Consider the following 12,331-nt stretch of genomic DNA (forward strand, 5'->3'; position numbering starts at 1 on the left):
GCCTAGTAGCTAGCTGTATCAGACTGCTGATGCATGCTTCTCAATCACTCCTGCTTGGCTATTCCTATAGGTTCAGGTTGCAAACCATGAACCTTCTGTCTGTGGCTTATTGAGACATATGAAGCAGGAATCAGATTCAATCAATATTAAGTCCATTCAAATGCAGGAGTAATTTGACTGACCATATGACAAATTCTAATATTCATCTTGTGGCAATAGCTTTATTAGGCTAATCAAAAGGCACAACATGTTTATGCAAGTTTTTGAAAACAAAAGTTTCTTCATCATTTTTTTTTTAAAAAAATGTGTGCAAGGGAAACTGTGGAGTGGGTGAAAGCACCACACAGAGTATGTTATAGTCTCATAGTCTTCATGCTGCCCTCAGCAAGTAAGAGAGGGTGTACAGACTAGCTCACATCATATAAATTGTCTCAAACAAATCAGTTCAAATACAGGCCACCAAAGTAATACTTCCATGTTGAATATACATGTTGAGATTCCCTTATCTGTAATTCCAAAACCCAAAATATTCTAAAGTACATATTAGTCCATATGGTTGGCTGAGATAGTGACCCTTTGCTTTCAAATGGTTCAATGTACACCAAACTTTTAATGCACAATATTATTAAAATTACCTTTAGGCTATGCGTATAACATGTACTGTATATGGAACATAAGTAAATTTCACATTTAAATCTGGGCCCCATCTCCAAGATAGCTCACTATGTATGAATATGAAAATACAGGTATTCCAAAGCCTGGAAAAAAATCTAAAATACTTCTGGTCTCAAGCATTTTAGATAAGGGATACTCAAATGAATATTCACATTTGTTCAAAAGTTTGCACAGATTTTTTGTGACTTTTGGTTGGGCGAATGAAGGTATTGCCTCAACATGGAATTTGATGTTAAGGGTGCTGCTTACTTCCTAGCTGTGAATGCTTTCAGTATTTTTTCTCCTGTCCAAGGCTGATTGTGGCAGTGTGAAATCCAGCAAAATTGTTTCGACTTAGTCAAGTCAGTGGTGTGTATGTTTGTTTGGGACTCACTATTCCTCCTCCTCTTTGGGAATCCTCTTTGCCAACCAACTCTGGAAGCCTAGGTATGAGCTGGCTAACAGAGCTGGTTGACAAAGGGACTCACTGCTGTTCTCCTTCCTCCCATGGCTTTAGGAAAGGTTGAGAGACAGCAAGACTTGTCTGCAATTGCTCTCTCTCATGCATCTTTCTCCTTTCCTTTTTTGTACCCCCTTTGCTGTCCAACAGTAGGTAGCAAACCCATGAATAAACACATCCACGAATCCCAAACCCACAGATATTGAGGGTTAATTGTATTGCCACTCAAAATATAATCTCTTCATTCTTAATAGATCTCCAGTATCTCACCGGTCATAATCCATAACAGCTATAGACAGGCTAGTTTGATCAATGTTTTCTGGAGGGACATCAAAGACTATGGCTTCATTGTAAACAGGATTGAGGGTATTCCTCTTGGTGGAAGTCTTCCTCTTCTTCAGTCGCCTCCCTTCACACATTAGTGAGACCTTCACATAGGGATCTGTATGAAGGGCAAATAAACAAACGCAATATAGCTTCTATCAAAATATTGAGGCAAAAATTATAGACATTTCCATCTATCTTTGCTTATCTACATTTTATTTATAATCTTCCTCATCTGTAGTGGTGATACATTACAGAATAATGCTTAGCCTTTAAACTTTTCTGCCACCATGCATGACGGATACCATGATTACAGCTTTCCCCTATTCCTGTATATTAATCTATTAATTTTATGCTATCCTGCCCTATATCATTCAGCTGTAGGCATGTGTATAATCATATCTGCTTAACAAATATAAACAGTAAAATGATTTAAGTAGACTATAAGCCTATTAAACAATTTAACAAGCCAAGACAGGTCAATTTAAAAATGTAAGTCCAGTATGAATAAAATCATTTTAAAATAAAAACTTATGTTTTTGCTTGGAACTGGAATGATGCCAGTGTTGGTCCCAATGGGAGAGTGCATTCCAGAATTAAGGAGCCACAGATGCTCTCACACAATATATAATCACCTATGGTGATACCTCTCAGACGGCATTTGGAAACAATAAACATTGACAAAATTACGATCTGTCAACTGCAAAAGGCCACCTTACTGGGATGTGCGCACATCATCTGAAAATACATCACACAGTCCTAAATGCTTGGGAAGTGTTCAACTTGTGATTTTGTAATATGAAATCCAGCATATCTATCTTGTTTGCTGTGTCATACTATGTCTTTATGTCAATAATAATAATAATAATAATAATAATAATAATAATAATAATAATAATAATAATAATAGTATTTATATTGCATCGTCTTTCCCTGAGGGGATTCAGGGTGGATAAGGAGAATTCATCCTGAAGACTTCAGGCAATATACCTGGGAATTCAAATTGAAATGTTTTGTTGCTGGTTACCTACTTCTGCCTTTGACAAAAGAGGAGTAGTCACACACCCAGTGCCTCCTTAGTATTTTCTCAAGTGAAAGGAAAGGGGGAAGTAGGGGGAGGACTCTGCTTACACAAAGTCCTGTATATAGAAGCTATCTGCACCCACAGTGAATGATGATGGCATGTGGCTGGATGGGCATTCTTCAAACAGCCATAATGGTGAACATAGAATGAGTCCATTGGCCACCTTTTGATTCCAGCCGAGAGAGAAATACCTGGAAGAGGATCTTCCTAGCTACTTTACTAATGGTATAATGGGGTAGAAAATGTGCTGACAGGAGGAAGCACTGTGGCAGCTACCTATTACAGGGTCCTTGTATAAGTAGTCTTTTCCTCTTCTCTTTGTTCTCTTTCCCCCATCAAGGCTCCTTTAGGAAAACTCAAATGTGACTAGCTCTCTTACCCCTGATGCCTCATTCATTATGTAAATGGAAATATGGATATTCCAAAATCTGAAAAGAATTATGAAAAACTTCTAGTCCTGTGTATTTTGGGTACTGGATAAACATTCCTTCCCACAATACTAATATTTGTGGCTCATCAAATTCCAAAGAGATGCCTAGAATGTGACTGCATCTCCAAGGTATATCAGAACTATTTCTGTTTGTGCCAATCTAGGTCAAGCCACTGGTTGCCCTCTCTGATTGATTTCTTCCCTTCTTGGGGAAAGAAAAAAGAGATTCGACCCACTTGAAGCAGATATTCTAGGAGCAAAACATGTTAAATATTCAAGCTTTACACATACAAGATATCTTTGGAACATCTTTCTTTTGTGACACAATGTACTTATTACTTCTTTATAGACATTTAACACCTTGTTCAGTGCCTTGAAAGGAGCAGTGAAACTAAGCTGCAGTTTTGCAACCAGAAACCTAGTGTGATGCAGTGTGAATATAATTTTGCCCTAATACACAGTCTTAATTCCCTATTCAGCCGTCTTTTCTCTCAGTCTTAGCTACTTCATATGGTTGATACAATGATCATAAGGGGCCAAGAAGTACATATGCTACTTAGAGTACTTTTGCAGAATATAAATGAAGCAAAAATAATTAACAGTGTCCCCTCATGTCTTGTGATCACAAGGATCCTTTGTTTATTTAAATTATTTTTTAATCACACTTCAGCATGCCAGGACATTGAGGCTAAATACAACAGACGAAAATATTTCAAACATTAAATACACAAATACAAACATTCACAAACACAGTAAAACAACTTAAGCAGTCAACATCTTTCATGATCACTTCAGTTTGAAAATAACACTGATTCCTCCTAGATATTTTTGAAATTACCAATAACTGCATTAGGGTTGCCATAAATCAGAAAATTGAAGGCACACAAAACCAAAACATTTATAAAAGGAGGGTACCTTGAAAATAGGAATAAGAAATCCCTACCTGATGCTCCTGTTATATCCATGGCCTTTAAATTTCTTGCTTTTATTATAGTAATGGTTAGTCTACCAGCAGTTGGAAGATAGCAAAGTGAAAACATCAACTCACCAAGATCCACTTTGTCCTACAAAATAAAATATATTTTAGATAATATTAAAAATGCTTCTCTCCAGAGGTCAAATTATCCCCATTTTCTGCCTTCGTAGGACATAAAAGTAATCAAAACACATTAAAAATATGACTGTAAGGGTTACATGACACAAGTAAGTATGAAACTAAAGATTAACATAGTCTGCTGTAGTCATAACTGTTGAAATTATATTCAAGTATCTCACTTGTCTGTTTTACATAATTTGTGTCAAGGTAATTGTTGTGGAAATAAGTTTCTATGTGCTATTTAGAAACCGCGGTGGCGCAATAGGTTAAACCCTTGTGCTGCTGAACTTCCGACCTGAAGGTTGGCAGTTTGAATCCATGGGACAGGGTGAGCCCCCACTGTTAACCCTAGCTCCTGCTAACCTTGCAGTTCAAAATATGCAAATGTGAATAGATAAATAGGTACTGCTTTGGTGGGAAAAATATTAAGGTACATGGGTTAAGTTCCTACACGATCACTAATATGTATGTGTTGAAAGAAAAAAACATACCTTGATTAATCACAATTCTCAGGTTGTGTAATTGGACTAATTAAGGCTAACTTGGACACTCCCTAAGGGTATAATTTCAGAGTGTTTAGAATGTAACACTGAGCTTACTGAAGGTTTGCTCCAGGGTGGAAGCTCTTGACTTGCAGCCCATTTTGAAACTGCAAGTGTTGCCTTCTCTAGTCAAGAAAGAAGATATACTCCTGTGATGGACAGCATATGACTATGCAAAGGACTATGTGAAAGTGTCTACAGGAAGACTGTGTTTATGTTGAAGTTGCTGTATTCATATTTTGGGACTCTGATACTCAAGAGTAAATTTTTTAAAGTTCTTCATTCATCTATTTTGTGTTGCTCAATTTCTTTTGGATTAAGTTTTCTTCTGGTCTGTTCCATGGCCTGCACGGATACACAAACCGCAACAAAAAAGGCAAAAAGACACTCCAAGCAGTCTGGCCACATGACAAGGAGGTAACAACGCAGGCTCCTTGGCTTGGGAATGAAGAACACCTCCCCCAGAGCCAGAGATGAACACCGCCCCCAGAGCCGGAAATGAAAGAAGCCTTTGCCTGTGCATTTGTGTCTCATTGTATTTCATTGTAACAAAGCATTGAATGTTTGCTTGTGTCTGTTTATATACTGTAATCTGCTCTGAGTCCCTTCGGGGAGAAGGACGGAATATAAATAAAGTGTTATTATTATTACTTCTCTAGGTATAATTAAATTGACATGGGATCAACAATCAAAATATTTGTTTTATTGGTTTTTTAAAATAAATGCACTAAAGCAGAACTCTATTTGGGGCTTTTGTTCTATGACAAAACAAATCTGAAACAAAACAATGAAACAAAACAAAACATGCATGTTTTCTGGGATTCAACTTCCCATGCTATTATGAATTAAATGACTCAAGCAAATTAATAAAATATTGTTCAATCTCTTCAAGACAGTTACGAGACATGTCATGTTCAATTGTTTTTAATACATATAAAAATACAAAAATAAAGATACTGAATGGACCTTATTGTATATAAGTAGCATCAAGACCATAGAGTGGATAAAGACACACAGCACTATCCAGAAGAACCAGAAGGAATATAAGCAGGGAGCTTGGAAGGAAAAAGAATGTTTGCTTGCTGTGGGTTGACTCTGACTTCAGCTCCTGGTGCAGAAGACTGGCTCTCTGCAGATTGAATGCCAGGCCAGTAAATGGAAAAACAACTGCCACCCAGGACTTGATTCTGGATGAGTGTGCTGACTTGGTTTGTATCACAGAGACCTGGCTGGATGAGACTGGGGTGGGGTAAATCTCTCTCAGCTCCATCCACCAGGATTCTCTGTGCAGCAGCAGGCAAGGCCTGGGTGGTGGGGAGGTAGAGTTGCAGTGGTCTATCGTGACAGCTTGAAAATGGAGAAAAGCACCTCCCAGAGCCAGAGATGAGCCCCACCTCCAAAACCCAGAAATGTAATGAGAAGCCTTGCCTTTGTTTGTGATTGTGTGTCTAATGTGATTGCAAAGGCATCAAATGTTTGCCTATGTATGTAATTGCTATAATATTCTCTGAGTCCCCCAGGGGAGAAGGGCAGAATATAGTGTATTATTATTATTATTATTATTATTATTATTATTATTATTATTATTATTGAAGTGTATTATTATATTTCTGTAATCATCTTAACATGTGAACTTGAGACAAGAAAAGTCCATGACATTTTGCATCTAATTGGAATAATGAGTTAAAGTAAAACAGAGTTGTTATTAATGTTTCAAGCAAATTTACCTGGAAAAAATCATATTTATTACAGATGAAAGCCAGCCTTATGCAATCAGTTTCAAGTTAATATTATGAATGAAGAAAAGGTAAGGGCATAAAATATACTACAAAAAAACTGGTATACTTAGTAATGCAGCCTTTTATTTCTGAAATCCCCGCAATCCTGGGAATAATTACAATTCACTGAGATTCTGTAAACATGTAGGATTTTGCTAGAATTGCCTCAGCAAATATGAACTTGAAAAGGGACCAGTTTGGTAATGCTAATGAGAGCAAGCGTGTTGGACTGCGTGGTCTGAGTGTTGGACTAGGACTGGAGACTCCGATTCAAATTCCTACTCAGCCATGGAAACCGCTGTCTTGGCCCCAGAGAACGGAACCACAGAGCTTGGATGCTATAGTGTCTTTCTGTTACAACAGTTTAATGAATCCAAGAAAACATGAACAACTCATGCCCAAGGAAAGCCTAGCTACATAGTGAGTGAAAATTAAATATAGTAGAGTCTTATTTATCCAACACTCACTTATCCAACGCTCTGGATTATCCAATGCATTTTTGTAGTCAATGTTTTCAATATATCGTGATATTTTGGTGCTAAATTCATAAATACAGTAATTACTACATAGCATTACTGCATATTGAACTACTTTTTCTGCCAAATTTGTTGTCTAACATGATGTTTTGGTGTTTCATTTGTAAAATTATAACCTAATTTGATGTTTAATAAGCTTTTCCTTAATGCCTCCTTATTATCCAACACATTCGCTTATTCAACATTTGCCGGCCCGTTTATGTTGGATAAGTGAGACTCTACTGTACATAAATACAAACATTCTAGATAAATATATTTTAAAAGGGCAAAAGTGAAAAACAAATCCAAGTCACTTAAAAATCTTGAAAATCTATAAAACTTAATTCATTTCTGATACACACAGGAACTAAGAAATATTTCAGTTGTACAATACAATATAAATTATTCCGCAGGCAATATGTGGTCAGCTCAAAAAACATGTGGTGCACCTATGCTCAAAAGTCAGTTTTACAAATCAATCTGAAGCTGCAGCAGTGTCCTTAGAGACTTACCCAGTGGTTTTGATATGCACAACTTAAATCTATGATTGCTCCCAGCATACTTTACTAAAACTGATAGACAAAGGAATTTCTTGTTTGAGAAATATCAGCAATTCTCATAAGTCACCCTTTTCATATGGCCTAAAGCTACTTTACAGCACAGAATTTGAAAGAGCTTACAACATGCGGTGAGTTCTTCGGAAGCACTGAAAAACAACTGAAATATAGTTAAGTCGTCCAAACTGTTAATGATTTGCAGTAGTGTTAATAAAATAGTGATGGCAGCTTAATAATTTACTGTGTGCACGAATGCACACATCTCCAATTAAATTGTTAAAAGCCCATTTTCACAATGGGTGCAACCAAGTTGGAGTACCCTTTCAAATCGGCTACCATCCTACATACGTTAGAATTGTACATGTGCCCTGGGCATAATCAAAGTGTTTTTGCCTTTATGCTATCTTCCAATCACACAAAAAGTGGAAGGAGCCAGAAAGGGGCAGACTCAGCCTTAAAACCTTTGCTAAACACTAAGGGTCCATACCTAGTGATTATGGGTTTATAGGGGAGAATATAACAATTTTTCTGGTGGTGGCAGAGTGCTGGGTTTAAAGAAACTGTCCCAATTTAGCAGAGACAGTCCTAATTAACCTTTTGTCATCCCACTTTTTCAGCTGTTTTAAAATGTTTACGTTTTTTTCTCTTCTCACTTTTGTCTTCAGTTTATCTCAGTTACTGGAAATTGAGTTCAAAGTGCAAAAGTAGTTTGCACTCAATTAACTCAGCAGCAAGTCATGGAAATATGGGGGTTGAATCTTACCCTTCCCAGTAAACTCAGGCCGAAGCAAACTGCTGTTAAAATATGTGCCACAGATTAGAAAAAAATAGGTGATTCTATTGTCACTAGTAGTGTCAAGGAAAGCATTAAAGAGCAAGAGATTTTCTTTTATGACAGCCGCAGAAAGATGTCTTTGGATGACAGCACTTATCAATCCTACCTCATGCTGGTTGTGGTGAAGGTTGGTAAGAGTTTCAGTCCAGCTGCATCTGGAGAGCTGCAAATTGCCCATACCACCTTTAGAAAAGTCTTGTCTAAATAATATTTTTAAAAGACTGCAAACACCAGCAAAACATGATATGGGATGGAAAATAAGGTAGATAAAGCAAGGCAATAAGAGAATCTCTATAGTCTCTATAATGTCCATACGTCCTCCAATGAAAACCTTCAATCATGGACCTCTTCACAAATGCAATTCTGAATCCAACACTTTATCAACAGAAGAGAGATAATGAGCCTTTTGGAAGGGAAAAATGATTTGAAGAAGGGAGGAAGATTGCAGAACTGTTAAATAGATTCTTTTGTCTCAGCTTTCATGATGGAAGCCTTTGGGAAAGTACTTATGTCTTCCATACTCTTTAGCTGTCCCAATTTGGGAGGGACAGTCCTGATTAATCCTGCAGTAGGATCAGGCAAAAGCAAATTGCTGCAGGCTCTAGTACATAATAATAATAATAATAATAATAATAATAATAATAATAATAATAATACAGTAGAGTCTCACTTATCCAAGACTCGCTTATCCAAGGTGTCAAATTTATTGTATAACATGATGTTTTGGTGTTTAATTTGTAAAATCATAACCTAATTTGATGTTTAATAGGCTTTTCCTTAATCCCTCCTTATTATCCAAGATATTCGCTTATCCAAGGTTCTGCCGGCCTGTTTAGCTTGGATAAGTGAGACTACTGTAATAATAATAATTGAATTGCCATCCTCTTCCTGTGGCTCGAGGCAGGATACAACATTAAAAATTAAAAGTTAAAATACAGATTAAAAGTGTTCTTTCTCACTAATAACTTCTACCATCTGGTTTTTTTGGCCTCATGTGTCTAAATTTTCAACCATGAAATGTTAAAAGTATGAAAAACCATGGAAGCTAAAGAAACCATATAGTCAAAAGGTCTTGAGTTTAGGTCTTTTCAGCAACTACCCATTCAAATCTCTGGATTTTCTTCATGAACGCATTAGTAATAGATTTATCTACTAGGGGTGTGCAATCAACGGGGGAAAAAAATCAACACTCATTACTAAATTGGAGCGGGGAGCGAATTGTTTCTAAAGTGTTTCTAAAATATCGTAAGGGATTCGTATTATGATTATTATGATGTAACAAAATTTTAGTTACTATTTCATTATGTAATTGCGTAAGTGGAGAAGTTTCTGGGCTCCTTTCTCATTTTAGAGCTATCGAGATGAAACATGCTACAATTGTAGAACACATTTACTACTGTTACCCCATCCCCACCCCACCTTTTAGAACATGTCACTCATCCACTGATTTTCTGGGATTTAAAAAAGTTTTTACAAACAACCTTTTGAAAAAAAAATCCACAAGAGCTATCTCCCTGATTTTTTTCTACAATGACGCAACATAGCCAGGGAATCATTTCCCCAAGTTTCAGAAAGATTCAAACATTTACCGATTTTAGGGGAATTTTAAAATTATCGGTTTTTTAAAGCCAAAACTTATAGTACTAGGATTTACTAGTTTAATTTTGGTACTACTTCAGTTGCAGTTTCACACTCTTTGCAGATTCAGTAACAGAGAGAAGAGATTTATTTTCTTTAAACTGTTGTATTGTACTTGAACTAGGTTTCCTAAATACAGAATGGTTTTGGAAAACTAAAGCTTTGGGACTGTTGTTCCAGTCACTCCAGCACTGATGCAGTATCATGATGCAATAACTGAGAAGAGTTTCCCACCCACAAAATGGTTTTGGGGAAAAAACAGCTCCCAGCAGTCACTCCTTAGCAGAAGCAAAATTAAATTAAATTATAGAAGCAAAATAAAATAAATATAGAAGACTTCCAGCAGTCTGGATTTCTCCTAATAGCAGTCAGTCACTCAGTCCTCCTAGCCTCTCTCAATGTAGCTGTTGTGGACTAAGGCGAAAAAGACATACTACAAGTCCCTATATTTTTAGAATGGCAAAGGACGAAAGAAGAAAAGAAAAGGTCAGCTAGAATCATAGCAAAAGTGCTGATCAATCAGATCTTGCCCTAGGAACATCTGTGCTGGGAGCTCAGGGCTATAAATTAGCACCAAAGCCAGTAGTCAGTGCTGGCAGCAACTGACCTACTTGGTGTGTTTGTGTTACATGCTACAGCTCCAATGTTGGCTTTGCAAAAGACTTCTTGCCACAGACTCTTGTTCCTGTATACTGTAAGCCTTTTTACCAAAGACTCTTATTCCTGTCTGCTGTGAAGACTTGTTGCCAAAGACTCTTGTATCATGTCTGCTGTAAGACCTTGCATTGCTTTTGAACTTTAACCTTCTGTTTCCTTTACTGCTATTTTCCTGAAGTAAAGATTTTTGGTTACTTTTGCTTGTGTTTTAAGGCTGTTTCTGGAGCACAACAGGACAGTAGCCTAGCTTACTCAGTGCTTAGCTTAGCTTAGCCTGCTGTTCTGCTCTCTTTCTTGCTCTCCTCTCCCATCTTCCAATTGAGGCAGCCTCGTGGAGCTCCTTCATTTAAAGGGGAATGCCCCAGCTCCACTCCCCCCCCCCCCCCCGCCAAAGCTCTGAAAGACTGAGAGGCATACCAAGATTGGCTTCACCTCTCAGTACAATTTGATTGCTCTGGAATTTAAAACTGTGTCACAGAGAGAGTTATGAAGCTTATGCAACTTATGCAAAAGTACTGGGTGAGATTTTTGATTCTTAAGTTTCTGGCATGAGCACTGTCCACGTTTCTTAATATCGAGTCGTATGCATGAATCTTATGAAATAGATCCAACATGCGACACTGATACGTTTTGCACAGCCCTACTATCTACTGTCTATCCATCCAGGTAAAGGTAGATAATGGATATTTCTCTTCTTCAAATATTTTCCATTTCCCTCAAAACACAATCTGTTTTATAGCTTCCTATTTGTTGGAATCCTACTTCAAAGACATTTATGGCAGAAATCTTCTTGGCAGCAGATTTAATACACTTCCTTGTGCTCATGTATTTAAAAGGACAGTGAGTGAAGCCTGTTTTCATATCTCTGCTTGCAGACTTGAAGTTAACACTGTTTCAGAAGTTTTTACAACCTGAGACAATGTGTCAGTTGCCTTTGAAATGCTAAATAGGATATTCTCTTGCAGAAATGGTGTTTTTAGGATAGTTGTATTTTTGAGAAATAAATTTAAATTGGACCATACAAGACTTTGTACAGTAGTTAAACTGAGTGGCAAAATGAAAGCGGGAAACAATAAGCAGAATTTTAGACAGATAATAGCTGATTTCAATAACACCTATGCAATCTTTTGGAACAAAGAATCTCTCCTTACTGTCATGAATAGTAATACCTCTGAAATCTTAGGCAATACTATGGGTAAAAGTTACAGAGTCTTCATTACGGCTATGTGCTTGTTATCTGGGTTCATAGCCGCATACTACATGTTTATTGAGAACACCAGGACCATACTATGCTGCAAAGTAAAGAGACTAATATCTGTAGGAGGATCAGATGGTGGGTCAACCCTATGGACAGTCACTTGAAAGCTTCCCTATTTCACAAACCCTCCCCCCATTATGATTTTTTTTGGGAGGGGGAATCCAATGAAAACTTTATACAGATGTTAACATAAAATTGGACACTAAAATTAACCATGCTTTAATTTTTCTTATATATGACTCCATCAACATAAATGGTTGAATATTATGACTTTTTAAAAGAGACAGCAGAACTACTCAGAGTGATCAGACTATTCAGACAGGTTATCTTAACAAATAGTATGAAACTGACTATAAAGAAGCAGCTAAGATGTTAAGAGAAATGTTGAAAAAGTGTATATGTTTCTGTTCAAAAAGGATTAGGTTAACCAAACAAAAGGGGGGGGTGCATTTTCAGTCAGAAGAGAGTGGTTTTTGTTTTGGCTGTTTGGTTATTAAATTGTA

The 12,331-nt window shown here is 37.0% G+C and overlaps 1 protein-coding gene across 5 annotated transcripts in view; it reads right to left on the reverse strand.

The window, feature by feature from the left end:
- The window catches only part of syt9 (synaptotagmin 9), a 102,395-nt gene that overhangs the window by 10,027 nt on the left and 80,037 nt on the right, over nt 1-12,331 (reverse strand). For all 5 annotated transcript variants that reach the window (XR_506917.3, XM_016995606.2, XM_003224192.4 and 2 more), the window contains 2 exons: nt 3,896-4,016; nt 1,385-1,556 (listed from right to left, as the gene is read on the reverse strand). Coding sequence is in view for 4 of the 5 variants with exons in the window: in XM_016995606.2 (XP_016851095.1) it covers nt 1,385-1,556; nt 3,896-4,016 (293 nt within the window). In the remaining variant the exon portion in view is untranslated. The remainder of the gene's footprint in view (nt 1-1,384; nt 1,557-3,895; nt 4,017-12,331) is intronic.

Source organism: Anolis carolinensis, chromosome 1 (genome assembly GCF_035594765.1).
Source record: "Anolis carolinensis isolate JA03-04 chromosome 1, rAnoCar3.1.pri, whole genome shotgun sequence".
Classification (NCBI taxonomy): domain Eukaryota; kingdom Metazoa; phylum Chordata; class Lepidosauria; order Squamata; family Dactyloidae; genus Anolis; species Anolis carolinensis.